At 39.1% G+C, this 24984-nt stretch overlaps 1 protein-coding gene across 9 annotated transcripts in view; it reads right to left on the bottom strand.

Moving 5' to 3' along the window:
* Nucleotides 1-24984, bottom strand: part of ADGRB3 (adhesion G protein-coupled receptor B3) — a 616055-nt gene that overhangs the window by 98444 nt on the left and 492627 nt on the right. For all 9 annotated transcript variants that reach the window (XM_043542447.1, XM_043542448.1, XM_043542449.1 and 6 more), the window contains 3 exons: nucleotides 20452-20578; nucleotides 18702-18805; nucleotides 15135-15237 (listed from right to left, as the gene is read on the bottom strand). In XM_043542447.1, coding sequence (XP_043398382.1) covers nucleotides 15135-15237; nucleotides 18702-18805; nucleotides 20452-20578 — 334 coding nt within the window. The remainder of the gene's footprint in view (nucleotides 1-15134; nucleotides 15238-18701; nucleotides 18806-20451; nucleotides 20579-24984) is intronic.

Here is a 24984-nt window from a genome sequence, read left to right as displayed (position 1 = left end):
TTTGTGCACGTGGTGTTTCACCAGGTGCGCAGGGTTTAAGATCTGTGTGTGCACGCACACGCACACAGCTTAGAGGGAACAGTGGTGGGGACCCAGACAGACAAAAGATTCCCGTCTTGTGCCAAAGCTATATAAGGGCGTGGAACAGAACAAAGGTGGTACCAGTCATGAGAAATCCCCTAGCTACCCCCTGTGCTGGAACAAGGACTGTACCAGGGGAAAGGAATGGGCCCAGCCTAAAAAGGAGTCTAGTCTGTGAAAGAAGCTTATTGGAACATCCCTGAGGGTGAGATTTATCTGTAATCAGTTTCTTAATGTATTAGTCTTAGACTTGCATGTTTTTGTTTTATTTTGCTCGGTAACTTACTTTGTTCTGTCTGTTATTACTTGGAACCACTTAAATCCTTTTTATATTTAATAAAATTACTTTTGCTTATAAATTAACCCAGAGTAAGTAATTAATTCCTGGGGGAGCAAACAGCTGTGCATATCTCTCTATCAGTGTTTTAGAAGGCAGACAATTTATGAGTTTACCCTGTATAAGCTTTGTACAGAGTAAAACGGATTTATTTGGGGTTTGGATCCCATTGGGAGCTGGGTGTCTGGGTGCTAAAGACAGGAGCACTTCTTAAGCTGTTTTCCGTCAAGTCTGCAGCTTTTGCAGGACATGGTTCAGACCTGGGTCTGTGTTTTTAGGCTAGAGTGTCTGGCTCAACAAGACAGGGTACTGAAGTCCCAAGCTGGCAGGGAAAACGGGCTCAGAGGTAGTCTCAGCACATCAGGTGGCAGTCCCAAGGTGGTTTCTGTGACCCAACCCATCACAGACCTCTCCCCAGCCCAGCAATACTACAACTCTGTCTGCTCACATTGAGGATTTTCCTTTAAGGCAGGGAGGATACAGGGGTTTTGTCCAGTAAGGTGACCTGTCTCCTGAACAAGTTGGTCTGCTGTGCACCTGTTATATTATTTATGGTTTGGAAGGCCCTGGATAATTAAGGCTAGATAAACCCCATTGCTAGGAGCACGTTATCTCAGCTTTTAGAAATTTTCCCCCTTAAATAGAAATCATTAGCATATATAAACATTCCCTTTCCAGAGTGCTTTGAGCTCTGCTCTAATTTGGATCTAGTTACTTTGAAAGATAAATAACTATAAATATTAAATTGAACTCAACGTTACACATAATGCTTAAAGAAACAAGGGTGTCTACTATACACTGAGAAACAGCTTCAGATTTAAAAAAAAAAGCACAAACCGCTGTATTGTTTTCAGCTTGATTGACATCACGTTGCTCCTAAATAACACGTTGCTCCTAAATTAATTATCATTGATTAAGTTTAGAGATTTTATTATATACAAATTATGACTTATTAAATGATGCATTAGTAGCATTTTTAAGGAAATGAAATTCTTTCAGTTATTTTAAATGATTAACCACGTAAAGCTCTGGCTCTCTGTCTGGCTGACTTTCAAATAAAACATGAGCCAAAAATTGCACAAAAATAACCCCCCAAAAAACCCATAACGTTTTTTACCTAGGTTACGCATAAAGAGGCTGTAAACTGGGCAAAAGTAGTCCCCAAGGAAATCCCCAATTTTAAGGAGGTTCCCCAGCTGGCACAGAACTGCTTGAATGATTCTGTGCTGACTCCCTTTGCAGTCCCTGAATTAGGGGCATGCTGGGGGCAGTCTGGGGAGTTAGGGAAAGAAAAGAACATGGCCCAGTACACTTTGGCTATTCTCAGCCTGCAGATCCCATAGGAAGTTGGTGTGGCTATTACATTCTGACCATTTAAGGGTTCTTCAGTGCCTAAGAAGAAAGAGGACTTTTGGAGATATTCCTGGATTTACACATACATGCTGAGGCCAGTACTGCCTTTTTCCATCAGCATCTGGATAGAAGGTTGTGACTTTTCCTCTCTGATGTGGATTTCACTAGTAATCCCACCCTTTGTGACCTCACTGTTGGTCACCCTTGAGGACCACTCAGTGAACTAGTGCAAAAAATGGATCCTCATTTTGCACCTAGTCTTGCACCACTGAAGTCAATGAGAGCATTCCTATTGGTTTTGATGGGAGCAGGATCGGACCCTTTCTTAGCAACACTAGCCATATCAAGCATTGGACACTTCCTCTCCATCAAAGATACTAGCTTCCACTCTACTGCTCGGTACAATTCAAGGTATTTATTTTGATCTATAAAGCCTGACACAGTTTCAGTCCCAGTTACGTAGGAGACAACCTCTCCACCATTCACCATTCTCCTGTGCACCATTCACTGGTTGAGATCAGCAGCGGGGCAATTCAGTTAGTAGAGCTGAGGTGCTCAGCACTAAAGGCAGGATGTTCTCTGTGTAGTTGAAGGTGTCCTCCTTTCTTTCCATCCCCGCATGCTTCCACAAGAGATCTGATAAAGCTCAAAGGTGCTGACCTTGAGCGCACAATGCAAGGATAATGTATTTACTCAGGGGGGTGAGTGTGAAAGGAGTTGAGGCTTTTATATGTGTTAATACATTACATTGAAAGTTTGTTCAATTGGAAACACTCCCAGAGCTTTGAGGATGGAATTCATTTTTGTCAACAATGATAATTATTAATAATTAATCCTACAAACCTCTCAGATGTATTTTAGCAGCTAAAATTAGTGAACCTAAAATGCCCAGCTTTAAATTATGCATATGTCATAGACGCCTCCTCTTGCACAATCTTCCATCCCGTGTCCATCCAACCTTTCCCAAGCTGATAAAGCCCAAATATCTCAGGGCACCTTGGCCATAGTCTGCTCTATCCCTTAGGGTAGGGGAATTCCCTTAGTGTTGGGGAATGTTTGGGGGACAGAGGGGAATTTTTTATACAAGGGACAGGGACATGTGTTGAGCGTCAGCACTCCTCAGCTGCTGGGGACCATGTCAAGCCAGGCATCCCTGAGGATGATGCTGGCACCTTAGAAGACAGTCCTGCATTGTGGCCTGTGTGAGTAGATTGCTGCATCCACATGGAGCCCCACTGAAGTCAGTGGGTTCCCATGGCGCCACAGAAATCCTCCAGTGCAGATCACAATGACGGATTCAGATCTTTGTGTGGTGTCAGTCTCCATTGTGAGAAGTTAGCCTGGGAAGGATTTTTTCTGTATTACTTAAAACTGTGTACCATTATAGCTCTGTTTATGTACCTTAATAGAAGCGACTGAAAACAAAATTCCATATTTAACCACAAACAGAGAAACAGCTTGTTGCAGAAAAGCATTACCAATATGAAATCAACAAAAAGGACATAGAATAAATTAACTAGAGCCTGCACTGAAAGGCCAGTTGTTTTGTGTACTCATAATTGTGCATTTTCAACGGCTTTATCTTCATCATCACTTAACATTCCTTCCAGAAACTGCTAAGCTATTACCTAAGCTTTTATAATGCACTAGCAGGTTTCTGCTTGCCAGCTTCTAAGGGAAAGCCATGGGACTCAAACAGTCCAAAGTATCTGAGATACAATGGAAAATTGATAATTTAATGGGGAAAAGAAATCCTACTAGCTGAGAATTAGTAGAACATGGCTTTGGGGTTTCTTGAATTATTATTTTTTAACTTTAATATTGCGTAGCACTGAGAGGCCAACCAAGTCACAGACAGGAAATGGCATCATACAAACACACAGGAAATGATAGTCTCTGCCCCCAAAGAGCTTCTTTGGTTCTTCCTCACTTATCACACACACTCACTGTCTTCCTAAAACTTCAGCAGAGTCACCCAGCCTTCTAGTTATTCTTGAAAAGACTTTTTGTCACCATCAAAATGATGCACCAAAGTACTGACTTTTGTGACCATTCAGCCACAAAGTGTCCAGGTCACATATTGCTGACAGTAGGAAATTCAGGAGGTCACTTTGCCAGACAACAAACATTTGACAGCAGAACAATACAGTTTTTGGGAGGCTTCACATCCTGCTAATGCCAGTACTTTGAAAATAATGAGCCTGTTCTAACAGCTGTCCTCCTAGAATTGAATGGGTTAATAACTTCTGCTTACTGAAGATACACAGGAAAGCTTCCTGTCTTTAGCTAGGGAACATTTCCTAGCATTAAAAATGCCTGTTTTATTAATACATAATAGAAAATTGTTCAGTGACTATTGTTTGTTTAAGGCATACATATTATTAACATATTTATGGAATCACATTAATTTTTCTCTGTAGGGTTTAAAAATCCAGTTAAAATACATTTCCACTGCTCTTCAACAATACTATGGCTATATCAGGACAGTACAACCTTGATGCCAAAATCAAAGGAAAATTCAATATGCTTATGGAGTAATGGAAAAAGACACTTGCTCAGTTTCTGAGCTCTTGCAAATTGGTCATTGTGGGTACAGGTATTGTGAAAATAATATGCAAGACAGCAAGTGAGTGTTGTGTCCAGTTTTTGTACAGCATTAACTCTGTCCCTAATATTGAAGTCTAAGGCTATGATTTGTAGCAAAATCACTTTGTTATCCATTGTGGCACAATTGCAAGGCCTTGTGACATTACTCGGTTCAGTGGCACATTATTACTATTCTGTATTTACTTTAAAAGATAAGAATTATCAAAATGAAGGTTTTATAGTGGTAATTAAATTGGTAACACTGAAGCCTGAATTCTGATTGACATGACATAAGAGGATATGCAGTAAAAGACAGACTTGAGAGCCCTCTTACATACAAGAAGTATAAAATTTCAGTGCAAATAACAGATTATAAAATTAATCCCATCTTTTTAAAACCCAAGTTTCAGCAGCAGTAGGTTCTGACATATTGGGAATTGTTGTCCTGTATGGCTCAGCTAAGCTTATTAAGGATACAATTTTCATTCTAAGCCCTTACCTAACTTAAAATGGGATTTAGGGAATAATAAATCCACTTAGATTTTCTTCCTTAAAGAAATTATTTAACAACTACAGTATGTTTTGGAGAAGTGATAGTTATGAATACAAAGACAGACCATAAATTACATGCAGTTCTTCTAATGATTTCCAGTTATGTAATCAGTGACTGGTGGTAAAACATTTTGTGCCAACCTTATTCACACTTCCTTCCAACTGCTGGTCTCTTTCTTCCAGATACACTTCAATTTTCTTCAGAATGAAGAGATATTAAAATGTTTTTTTCACTTGTTTTTAAAACCCACAAAGGTAGTGCAGGCTGAACTTTGTGACATTAGAGAAATATTATCAGTTTTAACAGCTGGAGGCCTTTTTTATTACAAAAATGTAAGTTTCCCTGCAGAGTTTGAAAAGTCTCACCGTTCCATTCATTAAGAAAGGCCATGATTATATTCAAATGCAGTGCTTCTTAACTTTAACTTTACAGTTTTTCTTTCACAATTATTCCTAGGACAATTTTCTCTTCAGTTGCACAACTGCACATAATTATTTGCCCATAAATTTACTTCATCTAAATTCTGACAAAAGCAGCCGAAGAGGAATAAACCAAAACAGAGACACTGTCAAGTCATTTAGACCCTAAACTGCACCTCCAGTGAATGGTTATCACTGGGTGGAAAATTTCCTTCAGATCCTAAATATCACTTTGACTTCAATGTACCACAAATTAATCAATGTAATAAATAACACCAACTATTCCAACACAAGGGCCGATTATCTTGTACCTTTCCCTAAAGTAGCTGGTACTGGCTATTGTCACAGATAGGATACTGGACTGGACTGCTCACTTAATTTGATCCAGTGTGAGAAATTCCTATGTATATGATTCTCTCATATCTTTAATCTGCAGCGGCAAAAGAAAAAATAATCAGGCATAAAAGGAACATTGATTAGCTAGCGAGATCTGTTTCCAGAAGTCATGATAACTAACCAAACCAGTAAACAATCTCTTGCCATATTGGCTTATGATCCATCTTTGGACCTGATTCTGTCAACCTTATAAATGTATAACCTTTGCTACTTACATGAGTAAGGATTACTCATGTGTGTAAGGGTGGCAGGATCCAGCCCTATATTTGTTAAATAGGAAAGGAAAAATGTGTCAAGGAAATAATGATTATTTTAAAGTCTTTAATCAGCCCACTTGAGTAGTCATTGTCCATAAGAGTATTCCCAATGCCTTGACAACTGCAAGATCAGGGCCCTAAGAAGCTATTACTTAGAGTGAAAACCAAAAATTTAAAATTGTAAAAATGAACCTGACGTTTTTTTAAGGTTGAAATTTACCAGTGTTCTTGAATACATACGGAGACAATGAGGAACACTAAGGAAGTATAGAAGAAACCTAGTTGTGTAAATGGATAACCCTAGTGCACCACATTTTCATCTCGTGCTTTTAAATGATATTCTTCTAAAAGGACTTTGTATTTTCCTAACATGTTTTGGTTTGTACAAAGGAAGAATATTGAATAACAGATTTATTATTATGTCAGTTTTCTATTGCATTTAGCCCAGAATTTGTTCTTTTAAATGCATTATTTTACCAAAGGCTGTCTTGTGTTCCTATATCCATTTTAGTTTGTGTTACAAATGGATTTGTCCGTGTCTGTTGTAATATGTGGACTGGTAATCTGTGCCACCCACAGTGGAAGACTAACAAGCAAAATGCTGCCTCCCACAGAAGGATGAAAATCACCAAATACTTGAATGTTGATTTATAATTATTATTATAATGGAGTCTATGGAGTCTGTTACTATCGTATCTGCACTTAAAAATCCTGTTTCACCATTTCTATTTAGGAACGAAGTGCCTCCCCCCTGAAATCTGACTGTATGAATCAAACACATGGGCATTTAAACTGTGCTAGGCTTTACAGGTCTCATCTATCTCCCATTGGCTACTTTGCAATTTGAACTGGAATCCAATAAACAAACCCAAAAGCAACAGAAAGAATGTGTGAAGCCAAAAATAGGTAGCTTGAGTCATCAACAGCTTGCCAGAAACTACTCAAATAGGTGTTTGTGAGGGGATAAGGTATTTATCCTGAGGGCTGTGGGGGTGACTTCCAGAGGAGAGGTAGCAATTAAAAACAGGCCTTAGCAGACACGGAGGGAGAAACTCCATACTGGGAGCTATATGATAAAATGTCTGTATGATGGGAGAATTGTGACCCTGAATCATACAAGGATAAGTTTCAGAGTAACAGCCGTGTTAGTCTGTATTCGCAAAAAGAAAAGGAGGACTTGTGGCACCTTAGAGACTAACCAATTTATTTGAGCATAAGCTTTCGTGAGCTACAGCTCACAGTATGCATCCGATGAAGTGAGCTGTAGCTCACGAAAGCTTATGCTCAAATAAATTGGTTAGTCTCTAAAGTTCCACAAATACAAGGATAAATCACTGTAAAATTTCAGAATGCCTGTAATAAGACTATTCTTCCCCCCACCCCCTGGCTTTTTCTTTGTAATGCTGTTTAGAATAGCTGACTAGAGCTCATAACAGGAGTCGGGTATAACTGGTAGTACTTACACCTTTCTAATTTCTATATAATCTCTTTCTTGTAACGTTAAAAGTCAAATTTGTTTACAGAATCCCAAACTGATGGCTACAGTTGATATATTTTGAGAAAGAGACCTCCTGGTGCTTTCAAATAGACCCTTCTCCTATCCTCCCAGTCAGGTATCAGTACTGGGAGTGACTAGCTGTGTACTGATCTTGAGTTAGGAGAGAGCAATGTAGGGTCTGCTCCACAGAAAGACTCGTAAAAGTCTCAGAATAGTGAGCTAATCCACCTGAAGTTAACAGGTTTTGTCAGAGTTTGGCACAGGGAAGCAGCATTGTTTAAACAGGCCTAATACTTTAACAGGTGTTCATTTAAGTGGGTTCCACTGCACTTAACTGGTTCTGTGCTCCTGAATGTACAGCACATAGGCATAAGGGGCACAATACACTCTGTTTGCTGGTCTTTGGAGTACAGACACATTCCAGTGACATGGCTGAACCAGCCCTTCAAAGAGAGCCACTGCATTCAAATTCCACACACAGGCAGAGGGGGGAAGGGGTAGGGGTTAAAATGGCTTCCTGGTGTTCACAAGAGTAGGAGGACCTATGCAGCCAGATCCTCAGCTGGAGTTAATGAGTCATGCTCCACTGAAGTCACCAGTTTAGGCTCTGAGTTTACTTCCTCAACTGTAAATTACCTTCTTCATTCATTGTTTTCTAACACAACCTCAGTGTTGTTTTCACAGTGTGTGTGTTCCAGCTGCCCTGGAGCTCTTGCCTGCTGTTTCTTAGCTGTGCTACCACTGGTTCCTCTGCCTCCACAATAACCCTTTCTAGAAGGTGGCTTCAGGTAGGGTGAAACAGTTCACGTGGGCTAGAAGCAGAATTAATACCCACATGGGTATCTGAGGGAAGCATGCTACATACAGTGCTGCTCCCTGGTTCCGCCCCTCCACAAAGACTCCGCCAGCCCCTGGTGAGCTTTAATTACACAGCCAGCTACTTCAGGGAGTGAGGAGGGGACATGTTATACTGGCTCCTGCTGCTTCTGTGGCTTTTTCCATTGCTTTGTAATTTCATGGGCTCCAGGCCAGGTGTCAGGGTGGAGGATAGCATAAAGGCATCTATTTTGTAAAAAGAAGTAACTTGATAGCTTCATCCTGCCCAAACAGTTAAGGGATCTAATCCAAATTAGCTAATGATCTGTAATACTTTAGGCATGTTTGCTTTGGTTTGGTTTCTAAGCCATTTTTATTCCTAAATCATTTATGCAAACTGATGATGAGGGTTTTTTTTGTACTTTAGGTGGTCAAAGAGAATACATTCAAATCCGGCCCCCTAGCCATCCGCCTCAAAATATGCTCCAAGTTTTAACACAAAGCAGACTTTATGGCTGAGTTGTAAAGCCATGTAAATAAGAGATTATCACCAAAATGCTGCAATAGTGAGTATCACAAACCCTAGGCTACAATTAGATAGAAAGAATACAGAAAATTAAACATGCCGTGATCGATCATCTACCTCACCCTAAAGGATATAATCTTCCCTTGATGGGCATACATGCACACTATTACAACTGATAGAATGGATTTCAGAGTAACAGCCGTGTTAGTCTGTATTCGCAAAAAGAAGTGAGCTGTAGCTCACGAAAGCTTATGCTCAGATAAATTGGTTAGTCTCTAAGGTGCCACAAGTACTCCTTTTCTTTTTGATAGAATGGATAAGTGTGCAGGAAGGAAAGAGCATATACTCCTGAAAATGTAGCTATTTCTCAAAAGCCACACAGACTCCCTTTGAGGCACCAATGCAGGGCAGTCAGCTAGCTCTGAAACATGACAGAAACAGGTAAGATGGAAAAGAATTAACTTCCCCTACCTGTAAAATGCATTTTTGCGGTTTGTTTAGCACGGTTTTCTTCCCAAGGAAAACAGTATTTGTTTATCTCAGATGACTAATGTGTTTTTATTTACAATGCAACTCTTAATGAAGCCAGATAGTTTCTGAATGTGCACATACTAAAATAAAAAGGGAATTTAGAAAAAAAAATCAGGCCAATACCTATCAGTACCTTATGGGGGAAGGGGGGAAGCCTACTCGATAAGTTAGAGCTGGAGCATAATCAAGATTTATATCTTCAAGCAACAAACTCTACACAGTGAAGAAATGCAGCCATTTTTCTTGATGGCAAAGAAAACAACAGCAAGCAGATAATATGGAAAGAGTTACATGACATAATCAAGCCTTCAAATCACTGAATATAGTTCCCCCCACCCAAAAAATGGCAGTCTCTACCAAGCAAAAACTCAGTGTTTGTGTAGGTTTAAGGACACTTTCTAGTATTTGACAAAGCACACATCTATTTGTCCTGTTAGCTTATTCATGCAACATGGCATCTTTACTATTAACTCCAATGGATTCAGAATCAGGTTCTCAATACCAATATTAATGTGTTTTAAATCAGAATTGAAAGGAGTATCTTCAGCACACTAATCATATTAGAAATATCCCCATGTTTATGTAAAGTAATATGCCTAATATTTTATACAGAGCAAGTTTTATCTAAGAAAAGAAACCAAGAAGCAGAAAGAAGTATCAAAATGTACAATAAATTAACATGCTTTATATCTCCTTTCAAATGCAACACTGATTATATTTAAGCAGGATACATAATCATAGAAACTTTAAATCAAACTTTATAGCCTTTTTTAAAATTCTGCCTCCAACAACCTTTATTTCAAAATAGGTGAAAAAGCTCCATGGCCAACACTTCAGGTCTAATGTCTGAACCCTCAAGTTCAAATACTTGAGTGGGAGAATTTTTGCCTTTAAACATTGAGTATTTGAAATATAAAAGCTATTCCATCTTTGAAGAACTTAGACTACTTTTATATGGCCCCATCAGTACACACACTGTCCATTTCTGCCTGTGGGAAATATTGTGACCCTTTTTAAGTGAGGGAAAAAAAAAGGACAGAACATACTTTTACAGAGAAAGTACAGCATTTCAAACTCACTTAGTCTTCATTAATTCTTCATACACAAAGGAAAGTCAAACCATGAAGAATACACTCAGCCTTAAAAGACTATTGCTAGTTTTAATATGCAGAATACCTATGGTATATTTAAAGTAAATAAAAAAATAAGAAATAATCTGCACTTCTTCAGTGCAAGAGTCATAATTCTTTTATTCACAAATTGCCAGTGTGCACAGAAATAGCTCTACAGAAGTACACTTTTTTAAAGTTGGAACAGTTTTTAAATAAATAAAAACTGGTCTGTAAATTGATTAATGCAAAGAGAGAAATCTACAATCTGTAAACCAGGACAACAACATGCTGTCTGTAATCACCATGTCTTCATTTTGCTTAATTTACACACTGCTCCAATTTACTACTATGGCCCTCACCATATCTAAACCTATCCTAAACCCAGATCCAGTTCTAAGTCCAATAATAAATTTAACAAGTGGGCCGATATAATGGAACATCAAAGGTGAACACCCTTGAACTTTGTGATGTTGGGATTAGTATACAGATATTGATTAATGTGATCAGATACCACGGTGATGGTGGGGGTACAAAAATGAGAATAGGATAGTATAGAATTCAAACTTGGTTAACCAGGTCTCTCTCTCTTCACACAACGTGAAGCCAAGTCCTCTTATATTTAATGTTTAAAATGCTTCCCTTCCTTCTAAAGTCCCAGAGCAGCAACACCTATTCTCCAAGAGCCAATTCCCTGCAGTCCTTATTCAGGGAAAATTTCTGCTGACTTCAGTGAAACCTTCTCCTGAGTAAAAACTGCAGCATTTGGCCCCCACACCTTTAATAAACTCCACAACTGGATCCTGTTTGTATAACCAGGGAATAATATTAATATAATTCATATAAAAGGTGAATGTCAAAAAGCTTTTTCCTCTCAAACAATGGTTAAGAAACAGATCTTTTTTTTCTATTTCTGCCTCTTCCAGATCAAATTTGCTCAGTTAACAAGGTAAACTAAGTTTCCCGTCCCCTCAAAGGAATTGAATTAGAGATTGCCTTGGTTCCAGGCTCCCCAGATCCAAGCACACACATGCTTGAGTGGGATTATCACCCCTTTAGCTAGCGAGTGATAATCCCTGTCTAAACCAGGATCCACAAGGAAGAAAGGAGAGCAGCAGAATACCGACCCTGGACTTCAGAAAAGCAGACTTTGACAACCTCAGGGAACTGATGGGCAAGATCCCCTGGGAGAATAACATGAGGGGGAAAGGAGTCCAGGAGAGCTGGCTGTATTTTAAAGAATCCTTATTGAGGTTACAGGGACAAACCATCCCGGTAGAAAGAAAGTAGAATAGAATAGTAGAAAGAATAGTAGAAAGAATAGCAGAAAGAATAGTAAATATAGCAGGCGACCAGCTTGGCTTAACAGTGAAATCCTTGCTGATCTTAAGCACAAAAAAGAAGCTTACAAGAAGTGGAAGATTGGACAAATGACCAGGGAAGAGTATAAAAATATTGCTCGGGCATGCAGGAGTGAAATCAGGATGGCCAAATCACACCTGGAGTTGCAGCTAGCAAGAGATGTTAAGAGTAAGAAGAAGGGTTTTTCAGGTATGTTAGCAACAAGAAGAAAGTCAAGGGAAGTGTGGGCCCCTAACTGAATGAGGGAAGCAACTTAATGACAGAGGATGTGGAAAAAGCTAATGTACTCAATGCTTTTTTTTTGCCTCTGTCTTCACGAACAAAGTCAGCTCCCAGACTACTGCACTGGACAGCACAGCATGGGGAGGAGGTGACCAGCCCTCTGTGGAGAAAGAAGTGGTTCTGGACTATTTAGAAAAGCTGGACGAGCACAAGTCCATGGGACCGGATGCACTGCATCCGAGAGTGCTAAAGGAGTTGGCGGATGTGATTGCAGAGCCATTGGCCATTATCTTTGAAAACTCATGGCGATCGGGGGAGGTCCTGGACGACTGGAAAAAGGCTAATGTAGTGCCCATCTTGAAAAAAAAGGAAGAAGGAGAATCCTGGGAACTACAGGCCAGTCAGCCTCACCTCAGTCCCTGGAAAAATCATGGAGCAGGTCCTCAAGGTATCAATTCTGAAGCACTTAGAGGAGAGGAAAGTGATCAGGAACAGTCAGCATGGATTCACCAAGGGCAAGTCATGCCTGACTAATCTAATTGCCTTCTATGATGAGATAACTGGCTCTGTTGATGAGGGGAAAGCAGTGGACGTGTTTTTCCTTGACTTTAGCAAAGCTTTTGACACGGTCTCCCACAGTATTCTTGCCAGCAAGTTAAAGAAGTATGGGCTGGATGAATGGACTATAAGGTGGATAGAAAGCTGCCTAGATTTTCAGGCTCAACGGGTAGTAATCAATGGCTCCATGTCTAGTTGGCAGCCGGTATCAAGTGGAGCGCCCCAAGGGTCGGTCATGGGGCCGGTTTTGTTCAATATCTTCATCAATGATCTGGAGGATGGTGTGGATTGCACCCTCAGCAAGTTTGCAGATGACACTAAACTGGGAGGAGAGGTAGATATGCTGGAGGGTAGGGATAGGATACAGAGGGCCCTAGACAAATTAGAGGATTGGGCCAAAAAAAATCTGATGAGGTTCAACAAGGACAAGTGCAGAGTCCTGCACTTAGGACGGAAGAATCCCACGTACCGCTACAGACTAGGGACCGAATGGCTAGGTAGCAGTTCGGCAGAAAAGGATCTAGGGGTCACAGTGGATGAGAAGCTGGATATGAGTCAACAGTGTGCCCTTGTTGCCAAGAAGGCCAATGGCATTTTGGGATGTATAAGTAGGGGCATCGCCAGCAGATCGAGGGATGTGATTGTTCTCCTCTATTCGATATTGGTGAGGCCTCATCTGGAGTACTGTGTCCAGTTTTGGGCCACACACTACAAGAAGGAGGTGGAAAAATTGGAAAACGTCTAGCGGAGGGCAACAAAAATGATTAGGGGACTGGAACACATGACCTATAAAGAGAGGCTGAGGGAACTGGGATTGTTTAGTCTGTGGAAGAGAAGAATGAGGGGGGATTTGGTAGCTGCTTTCAACTACCTGAAAGGGGGTTCCAAAGAGGATGGATCTAGACTGTTCTCAGTGGTAGCAGATGACAGAACGAGGAGTAATGGTCTCAAGTTGCAGTGGGGGAGGTTTAGGTTGGATATTAGGAAAACCTTTTTCACGAGGAGGGTGGTGAAGCACTGGAATGCGTTACCTAGGGAGGTGGTGGAATCTCCTTCCTTAGAAGTTTTTAAGGTCAGGCTTGACAAAGCCCTGGCTGGGATGCTTTAGTTGGAGATTGGTCCTGCTTTGAGCAGGGGTTTGGACTAGATGACATCCTGAGGTCCCTTCCAACTCTGATATTCTATGATTCTATGATCCACAGCCCTTACGATGCTCACAGCCTCTGGTCCAACCTCTATGGTCAAGGAGTGTGTGTTTTTTCCATGCCACTTCCTATTCTTTTTTAGAACAGGGAAACTCAAAGGAAAAAAGTTCTGGAGAGGCAATGCATTTGGGAATGCCAGCTACTGGGGATATCTCTCCTTTCAAATAAATGCAACTTGCTGTATACTAAAGTAGAATATAAAACTTTTCCAATTCGTGTTCTGGGGTAAAATTTTCAAAAGTACTGAAATGACTTAGGAGTCTAAGTCCCACTTACTTCCAGTTGGACTCAGGCTCCTAAGTCACTTGTGCACTTTAAAAAATTTTAGTCAAGGCCTTTATCTGCATAACTCCTCTTAAAGTCAATGAAATTCACATGACTCCTTCTGCAGCCCCCAAATAGATACACTTATACAATATTATATTATGAATTATTGTACAAGTATATATTTTGAGGTACATTTTTCAGCATGTTGCCATCTACCTCTCATAGACTACGTGGAGGTATTCAGCTAAATTCCTAAGCACTGATTTGAAAAGTGAATGACAGTAATGGAGATGGATGAAGGCAAGTACTGTCTGAAATTAAGGTTTGTTGTAGAAAAATATACTATTCTGTTTTTCTAAACCAATTGAACAGTTTTATTTAATTTAAAACAACTGCTTTTTGTTGCTTGGGAAAGCTACCCAGTATCACTCAGAGATTTGTGATGACCCAGTACATAGAAGTGACTACATGTGATAAAGATAGCCTGAAACCAGGTTTTGTTGTGATTATTATCAGTTCTGCAATCTATACATAAACAAGATGCACAAGGCTATTACTATTCTATATCCATGAGCAATCAAAGGTCTAATAGTTCTATATTTATCTGGGACCCATACAGTCTTGCTACAGCATCTTAGTATATCTGCTTGTGCACATTTTCAAGAGTTGTACTCTAACTTCCAAGCAATTTACACTTGCCTTTTGAGTGTCAGTGTATTTATAAAAAGACAAACAACAACAACAACATTGTGGCACAATCCTATTATAATTATTAAAATGAGCCAGAATTTGGGCTTTTGATGTTTTATGGCTTTGAACTATTTCATCTTTGAAATTTAGTTATAAAACAGACAAGTCTACCACAGAGAACACAGCATGTCCAAAGGGAATGATACCAAAAGGGATTTTGGAGGAAAAAATTAGGAAACATGTTAAAAAATTTCCTTTGCCTTTTAATATTTTACCAAAAACTCTCTAGTCCAGTGAGAATGGATTTGTTTCCAAATTAAACACAAAAAATAGATATTAAAATACAAAGTCAATATAATCAATCATACCTTATTATGTGTCTGAGTTTGTCCAACCAGTATAAGAATATTTGATGAGATTATAGATAGGCAGAAATTAATTAGAATTATTGACCTCTCCGATCTGATGTACCTGTCCAAATAAATATAGAATAAAAAGGTTCTAAAGCCATTGAAAATGAAAATATCATAACAGATAAGCAACCATAAATACCTGAATGCAATTCTTAGTAATCCTGGTGACATTTTAAAATGTTAGAGCTCTGTTACCAGAATTTCAAGAGAGAATTTTCTATTAAACATTATTACTTGTTTGGTATCTCCTACTAATACAAAAAAATATGCCAGTTAGAAAAGTTTTTGTTTTCATGATGTATTTTATAATTCCCTCAGAATGTCTCAAGACATTAAAGCTGGATTCTATCTAGCTTCCATTTTAAACCGTTGGTATTACTGATATGACATCATATTGATTATGATGTGACTGCATAAATTCAGATCAATAGTAATATAATTTCTTCTGCTGTCTGCTTCTCTATGGGAATGTTCATAGAGGGGCAGATCCACAGCTGGCATAATTCGAAATAACTCCATTGGATACGGCCCACAATATGAATTAAGATGCAGTATAGTAGATGATAACATGGCAATGCATTCTTAAACACTTACATTATTAGGATAATTATAGCACACATTAATCTTGAAGTTTAAACTACATTTACAAAATATTGTATTATCACTTCTTCACACACATTAAGTCCTTCATCTTCATATGACCAAATAGCAAAGATAGCTGATCTTTGTACTGGTTGATACTAAATTATAGTAGTGAGTATCACATACTCGCTGTTGCCAACTTTTGTTATATTATTCATTTTACAAGTCTATTGGGAAAATGGTTGATAGGATAACAAAATACAACTGTATCATCTGGTTTCTTAAAAATGTAAATGTCCTCGTTCTGCTACATTGTGTTTTGTATGCTGAAGCACACCAAAACAATGACTATTTCAAGAAACTGTATTATTGGTCTGGTTTTCAGAGGTGTTCTGCAACACCATTGACTTAAATCACTGGGAGCTGTGGGTGCCCAGATTTTATGAAAATTATTCAATTTATTTATAGCTTTTACTTTGTCAGTACAGCTCAGTTGATGCCACTGTCTCCAGTGGGCCAGAAAGTCATGGGTTTAAACCCCATGCTAGGCCTTACATGCATAACCACAGCTGACACTTTAGGGCACAGTAAAGATGGGTAGTTTGAGGTGCTGTGCTTTGGACAGAAAATAAATTATTGTCCTTTCTGCCCAGTTGTCTAGTTATAAGTTGAGGATTCCATTACACTTTTCATAAAAAGAGTACAAGATACCCCCAAAACGTTCCTCCTATAAATAAAAAAAGTATAATGCCCAAGGTTGTGTGTGATTTGGCAGATGACTACAAAAAGGCTAGTGCATTTGCCTACACACTACTACTCTCTAACTCCTTATTAGTGATGGTCCTGAACCAGACCCCAACATCAAACACCCTGGAACTATGAAGAATCTCAAATTTGAACATGGTATGAGAACAGTTTTTTGCTACTCAGTGCGTGGATAAATTTAGTGCTCAGGAAAGTTAGGGGCCCACAGCATTGCCCTGAGCCAGGCAGGTGATGTGCAAGCTTTTAGACACTTTACTAATGCACCTTATTTCTTCTGACCAGCAATGTTACCATTCCAAAGTTCTAGGCCTCTTTTGAGCAGACACTGCCAATCCAGACAAATTGCAGGGGTTTTCTGCTAACTAAATATATTTTCAAGGGTGACATAACCAAGCCCACAAGAACCAAGAATCACAAAAGTTAGTGCAGGAAAATCCTGATTAGATCCACTGTCCATCTTTCTGCCAATGCAAGACTGTTGACTAAAGTGTACTCCTGAAAGCTTTGTTCACTCCAGCTTTAAATAACTCAAATGCGGGGACTTTCAAAGGTCATTCTACAGTTAAAAAGGCCTCACTTTTAGCACATACTTCCTGATATAAATCTAAATTGTCCTTTCTTCAGTTTCATCCAAACCCTGTTTTTATGCCGCTCAGCTCACATTAAACAATTACTTTCCCAGCTTAGAAGCCCTTCTACTGGGAACCACCACTAATACATTCAGCCTCATACCGGGTCTCCAACAATGCTAGATACATCACAAGACACAGCAATAACCCCATAATGCACCCAGTCAATTCTGCAGTTGGGGAGTTGGCTGATGGCTGAAGTCATCTTATACTCAGTTTATTTCTTATTTATTTATTTAGCATTTGAATATTAGCCAAGCCAACCAATAGTGTTCTTAGTGATCAAGTGGAGCTCTTGGAGTCCACTGCTGCATTTGGTTAGTGGGCACTGCTTGACAATGTGTGTCATTGTTTGAGCTGCATTGCAGCTGCAGCTTGAGTTATCTTGAAGACCCCAGTGGAGCTGGTTGACTGCAGAGAGGCCTTGCCCAGTCGGGAATCGGTTAAGAATGGGCCACTGACAACGTGGCAGGTTGAAGCCAGGCAGGGGGAGCAGTAGGGTCTGTGACTAGGAACTGATTGGAGGTTGATATTGATGATGGTTGATAATCCTTATAATTTTTTATCCTGGTTGGAATACCCAGGTTTTCTATATTAATTATACAAAAATGTCTAATCCTCTCTCTCTCTCTCACAGAGAGAAATTTAGCTATTTATTTTGGTACTTAAGCTATTTATTTCAGTAATAACGTATGGCAGCATATTCTATTGGTTAATGTTACATTTTCCATCCTTTTAAGCTTGTTGTCTTTTAATTTCATTAAGTGCCATTTTGTTTTTGTATTATGGGAAAGGGTAAATAGCTGTTCCTAGTTTGCTGACTCTGTCTCTCATTATTTTATATCCTTCTCACTCTTCTTGTTCCGCACTAACTAATCATGCTATTTTAAATCCCACCTCCTACTGAATTTCTCCATACCTTTCGGTTGCATTTATGATCCTAGGGGTCCCTAAGGTGCAAAGCAAGTTCAGTATTAGACTGTGTCACAAAGTCCCAACCAAACATGTTTTTGAAGGCAGACTGCTTCATTCTGTGTTCGTCAATGAATGATGAGCTGAAGTGTGCATACTCAAGCATACTAGTCTGAACATCTGTGAACCTGCAAAACCTGAAACTTGTGTGACTTTCATATGTAGATTTTATTACACAAATACCTCATGTTCAAACGTAAATGGAGGAGAAGTAGGTCAGGAAATAGGCCATAAGCCTTGATTCAAATATAAGAATTCACCTCTGGAGGAATCCTGTAAAGTGTTTATTAACTGTCTGACTACTGCATTGAAAGGGCAATCTCATTAATACTGAAGAGGGGAGAGAAAGTATGGACTATAAAGTCATCAGTGGACCAAGACAGACAAGCAAATCAATTACACTAATCAGATTTATTCCAGATCAATTGCAACATGCACTGTATAGCTATTTTGTTTTAAAATGCCTACTGTTACTACATATAGAAGATAAGAACATATCTAATGGCATCCTGAACTACTCATTTAATTCCAAACAATTGTGCATTTCCATTCAACCATGTCATCAATTACATACCTCCATAGTGCTGCATAGACAACTGCTAGGGTGATCAAGGCCAAGCATGAGAGACCACTGCCTACTATTAGGGTTACTGAGGGGGCACCAGATGATTCCATGATCTGTAGGTTACAACAAACTACTGTGAGAGAAAACCATCTTCCAGGAATTAAAATGCCAGAAAAAAGCAATAAAAAGGAAAATGCTTAAAACAGCTACTGTATCATAGCCAGCCTTGGTAATATTAGGTATGAAGCAGACGTACTCCTTCTAACTTAATTCCCAATTTGATCCATTCCCATCTCTGAGATCTCTTTAATTACTGATGCCATCCAGAGAGGCCTTAGAGCCTTAAAATGATTTATTATACCACTACATAATGTTTTGTAAAATAAAGCAAATGGTGATATTACAACTTAATAGGACACCACGGTACTAATTTAGGTGTAAAAGGCACCCTAGTTAAAATTAATTTAAATACTTATTTTCCTTGAAAGGTAGAAATATTTTGAAAATAGTATGCTAAACAAATAGCTTGTTTTATTGACAGCTATTAAACATCATCCAGTACTTTATCCAAGATCTGATTCATGTTCACTGCAGAATTACCAAACTTTAGGACTTTTAATAACTTTGTTTGAAGTGCAGTATTCTCACACACTTAGTTTTCTTGGGCCTCTGATCGTATAGAAGAAATGGCAATATAAGGGAACACAAAAATATTGTATGCTTCTTCTGAAGAACTTGGAAATCTAGAATTATTTAATCTGTGCTATTCTGAATTAATAACAGTAGAAAAATAAATACATGACCTTGAAAAATAAACTTGCTTTCTTGCTGTAAAACAATTAGTCTCAGACATCAGTATTATGCATTAGGGATATCTCTGTGTGTATTCTAAAATTAACGTGATATTGGCTAATGCAAATTAAAAGACCTAAAAGTTTGACAAGATATTCTATATGGCTTACCGATATGCTGTTTAAAAGTCTCAAGTATGCATTGTAAATTACATTTCATCAAGATATCTTTCGTCAACCAAACAAGAGCTAAGACTAGTGTACTTTTAGGCCAGATTTTACACGGAAAGTCATGCTTTATTTCAACCACTTTGTTTCCAAACAGCTGAAGCTTACTGATAAAAACAGTCTCTGATCATACACTTCCAAAAAGAGGAAAACCAAATTATTGTCCTTTTGGGTTCAACCTCACAAGGATTTGCTTTTTAGACTATTTTTACATGCAATAATACCTAGAGTGCTTGCTTCTACATTTTATGTCACTCCTTTCCATGCAAACTTTGTTATTTTTCTTTAAGATGCCAACAGACAACACAGAAAACCTGTACTGAACACCTCCAATGCAGATCTGCAATGTGTTTAACTACCTTATCTAGGGTTTTCATTCTGCTAACAACAATAAAACCTTCCACATTCCTCTTGAAAGATTAACACCCTTGAAAAAGGCTGTTAAGTTGATAATCGTTCAATATGAAAGTTTTCAACACATTTGCATTACAATTACAAGGCTTTCCTATAAAATACGGAGATGGAAGCCGTTCGAAATTGACTAGGATTTAGTTGTATCACAGAATCTGGAATTCATTTATCTGAGCTACTGTAGATAACAGGAGACTAACAACATTTTGCCAACCTGCAGTATTTAAACAATTCCTCGATGCAACGTCTGACATCTACCTAACAGAGAAGCTGGACAACAAATCTTCCTGCTTTTGCGTTAAACCTGGATTTTTGTCTTTGTTACTTACTATTTCTCTAGGTTGCTGAGCCAAAATGGCGAAGGTAGAGAGACGATCACATAAGCATTTCGTATGGGATGCATCGGTAAGCACAGTTTTACATCCCTGGGTGGACCAGGTTCCCAAAGAGTCGTTCCTGCAAAGGAGAGAGAGAGAGAAAGAAATCGGGATAATTATGCCTGACGGTCAATTCCATGAAGCGAATATGCAGTTTAATTGAGAGGAGAGTCTAGTGTAGTTCCCGGACAGAAGAGATCTACTTGTTGTTCAATAGGACTTAATTTAGATGCATCTCCAGCTGCACAGTAATGCGAGGGGAGAGGGGGGAAAGGCAGGGAGACGGCTTGGCGGCGTGCAGTGCGCTGTCCAGCGTTCCTCCTGCTGAAACCTCGCCTAGCTCTGTAGAGCCCTCTGCTACCAGCAGCAGCCTTGTGCACGGCCGGCCAGCCGCTTCCTAGCCTCATCAGATCACTGCAAACCCTGATCGGGGGTTGGGAGCGGGGGGAAGACAGGCTTGTTTCTTTTTCGTACCAGCTCTGTCTGTCTCTCGCGCCTTGGTTTTTGGGGTGGTCGTTAGTGTTGTCTCTTTTGTGTGCCTGGTTAGTTTAAATGCAGATGGCTTTAAAATGTCTGTCTAGGTTACACTGGTTGCATTCGGAGATGCCGGATCTTCTGCTCCTCTGGCTATTTTTGTTAAGGGTTTTTTTTTTTTAAACGATCAGCCTTGGAAATTTCACCCTGGAAACGGCAGCATCAGATGCCTCCGACTATTGCCTTTGCCTCAGCTCCAGCAGAGGGACGGATTTCAGCACAGCAGCCCACAACATCGCCAAAGAGACACGAGTTCCCCCTCCAGACATCACTCAGCCCAACTCACCTTTCCCCATCTCCCTCCCCCCTTCCCTGTTGTTTGTTTTATTTGGGGGGCAACTGTACCGGGCTAACCCCAAGCCAAAGGGGTCATTTTAACGGGACTTTCCATCCTCTGCCATTAAAAAAAAACAAAAACAAAACCCTAAACCAGCCTCCGATTCAATTAGACATTCAAAATGCTCAAATCCACCCCAGCAGAACAATAAAAATGGTATCGACCCACGTTTTCTTTGTGCGGAAAGAGAGAGAGAGGGGAAAAACCCATCTCCTCTGTCTGTGAAACACAGCACTGGGATCAGTTCTACAGGAGAAAGACTTCGGTTTCAACTAAATCAAGCCTGTTATCTTTACATAGTTCATATTTAGAGTATAACCATTGGATTTCTCCTCCCCCCACCCCCACAAATGTCTAGGGATCAAATGGAGACAGTGCTGCTGGTAACAGCATGTGTTGTCAATTCTTGTCAATTTCACTCTAGGTCACTAAATGACTTGAAATGAGAAAAAGAAACAGGAAGACATGGGGGGGAGAGGGGGGAATAACTACTTTTAATTTTCATTCACCGGGATCACTCTTCTGTTCACCTCTTCTGCCTCTAATAACCCACATCGGTGTGATTTCTCCAAGCCAGGGCCCAGGAAGCGGAGATTTGTGATCCCTAATTCCCTTTCAGAGTACAATTCACACTATCCCACGCTGGTATCTTACGCCACTAGCTTTTTCAGTGCCCAAAGGCAACACTTGTATCATATTACCTTCAAATCAGTTTCACATAAAAAACAAACACAGACACAATGGGGGAATCTTAGATGACAGAAAATCACCAAATCTCCAACTACCTAAGCTTTCCTTTAGAAGCCTCTATTCACGCATTGTCCCTTGCACAAAGCCAAACAACACTATGCCAACATCCACTTTAAAAAATGTTCATACATTTTATTTAAACTATAATAAATTCTGAAGCATATCCTCTGGTTCACCTTACAATTTTATTTTATTAGCTTTCCTTTCTCTTATCTTATTGTGACACACAGTTAAGGCCAAATGAAGTATATTTATCTGAGCTGATTAAATATTTAAGACAAATGATAGCTTAAGAGAAATTGGCATGTTTTAAAACATAAGGACAGTATTATTCACTCTGAATTTAGTACACTCTGAATTTAGTACACTGAATTTAACCTGTGTTTTGCATGCACAATGCATCCATTTAACACTAAATCTTTCAAAATTGTGTCCAATGAATAGCCCTAGGTGAGTTATAATAATAATTTTTTTAAAAAAAAGAAACATAGACTGCTATATAGACCAACTGTATTTAAAACAAAACAGTCCTGATCCTGATCACAATTAAACTGGTGTAAATCAGGACACTCCATTGATTCAGTGGGTCTGATTCCGCTTTCAGATACACTCACGTAAATCAGGAGATAAAGTCACAAAAGAGTTGAACCAGTGATTGCAAATGGCTACCAATAAAACCACTATGTCACACCACACCATCATGCATTCTATAAATGCCACATATTTCACAAAACAACTACACTAGAAATACTTTAAAGATTTAGGCTAGGATTTTTCAGAAGTTCTCAGTGCTGGCCAACCTGCTCCTCTTGAACTCAAGAGAAACGCCCATTGATGTCTATGGTAGCAAAGTTAGGCCAATACTGAGCACTTTCAAAAATACTACCCTTACCTTTTTTCTCCCTTTTGATGCAGGATTGTGAGATATTGAAATTTAAAACTATCACATGTTCAATATTGCCCTTCTTTCACCTCTTCATTTTGGGGGGAGAAATTCCACTTTTTGATGACAGTGAGACACATTTCTGTGGCAGGTTGATTATTTTGAAAATGATGGCTGTTTGAAGCTGTTTAGAATGCCAGTCTAAGTCCCTCAGAGTAGATAGAATATAATACACCAGAAACAATGTTATTTTTACTATTCAGTAACTTCCCTTGCAATATTATGTGATATACTTAAAAATATTCTGATTACTGCAAACAATGGGGCTAATGGCTTAGATTGTGAAATGGGACTTTGTACAGTAAAATGTTATGTAGGAGCATTTTTGTATAGTAAGATTAATTCTCAGAGGCACAACTGCCAAAACTGATTGCAGACTGATGATTGGGCCACATTTGATGTGCTAGCAACCACATTTTGCTTACCTCTACTTTTCTAGGTATCATGACACAATATACACACTTATTATTGATATGTTTTGTTGAAACTAAGGGTACAAATGCCCTATTAACTGCAGTGCTATTTTCTCTACATAAAAATAATGATTAGTAAAATTCTGCAGTGGCAATACTGTCAAAACTACTCACGTAACAATGGACTTATCACATAACATACACCAACTACCATATTATTCTACTCTGAGTCCTAGCCAATAATACAAAATAGGATGGGTTTATTATGGGCCAGCTTATTGGTCCACACTGGTAAATGGAGAGACCAATGGAACTACCTGTCTGGGTAATTGATCACCAATGTGAACAAGGGGTTTACAACCCATCCCTGTGTGTGATACTTTAGGAATGTGTTTGCTGGTGGATAGTTGTATTTTAAGGTAGGATGAGCAGCCCTTTATATTGTTACATACAAAAAGTCTATGTTAGTTAAATAATATGGTGCAAAGCTGAGTGCTCTGAAGTTAGGAAATGCCAGAACTAAGGTTGCTGAATTAACCTTAATTCAGCCCCCTTGTGCATATGTTTTATGATACCATTTTTAATTACACGAGCAGGGCTCCGCTCACTCCCCAATCCTCCCAACTCCCACACTGACTTAGGTACAGAGAAGCCACAGAGAGACTTAAGGAAGTATATACTTCCCCTTAAACCTCTGCATGTCCACACAGCATGGGGCATGACTTCGTGCACGTAATTCTTACTGTGATCAATCTTCTGAATATTAATAGTGTACTGCAACCAACTGGGTCATCACTATAGGTTTTGCTAGCTGTGAAAAAAGATTAGAGGGCAAACACTACATGCAACAATATTGCAGAGAAATATTTTTTCAAACCCCTGGAAATTCAGAAGTTTATTCTCATGTAATTTATAAAAACTACGTTATGGAAACATGAAAAGTGAGCTGTAGCTCACGAAAGCTGATGCTCAAATAAATTTGTTAGTCTCTAAGGTGCCACAAGTATTCCTTTTGTTTTTATGAAAATGAAAGTACACATATTGGACAAAAGCATCTAATACCACATACTGCCATCAACATGCTCACTGACCTTGTGGGAGGTCAAAAAAAGTAGAAACCCCTGAGAATTTTGTTTCCTTGCTGATCTCTAAATTGAAAATGAATCCTATTTAAATATTTTTTTTTTTTGCAAAACAAATGTGCATCTGGGCTGGAAATCAAGTTTTAGTCCAGTGCGATTTGAAACAGATGAGATACTAAACCCTGAAAAATAGGATTTATAGGAGAAACACTACCATAATGAGCATGTGTTAGTTGTTATACTCACTGTGTAATAATTAATGACCACACTTTTGCTCAAAATATGGTCCTATGTAAAACACAGCATCCTTGATCATCCCTTCCACTACCATGCACAAAGACAGTCAGATTGGGTGCATCTAAGCTGGAACTGTGGAAGAGGGGAGTAATGACTCCATGGCATGATCCCACAGATGTACTTCTGCAG

The sequence above is a fragment of the Chelonia mydas genome, chromosome 3 (assembly GCF_015237465.2).
Source record: "Chelonia mydas isolate rCheMyd1 chromosome 3, rCheMyd1.pri.v2, whole genome shotgun sequence".
Classification (NCBI taxonomy): domain Eukaryota; kingdom Metazoa; phylum Chordata; order Testudines; family Cheloniidae; genus Chelonia; species Chelonia mydas.
The sequence above is the reverse complement of the archived record's forward strand: the minus strand, read 5'-3'. Positions and strand labels throughout refer to the sequence as shown.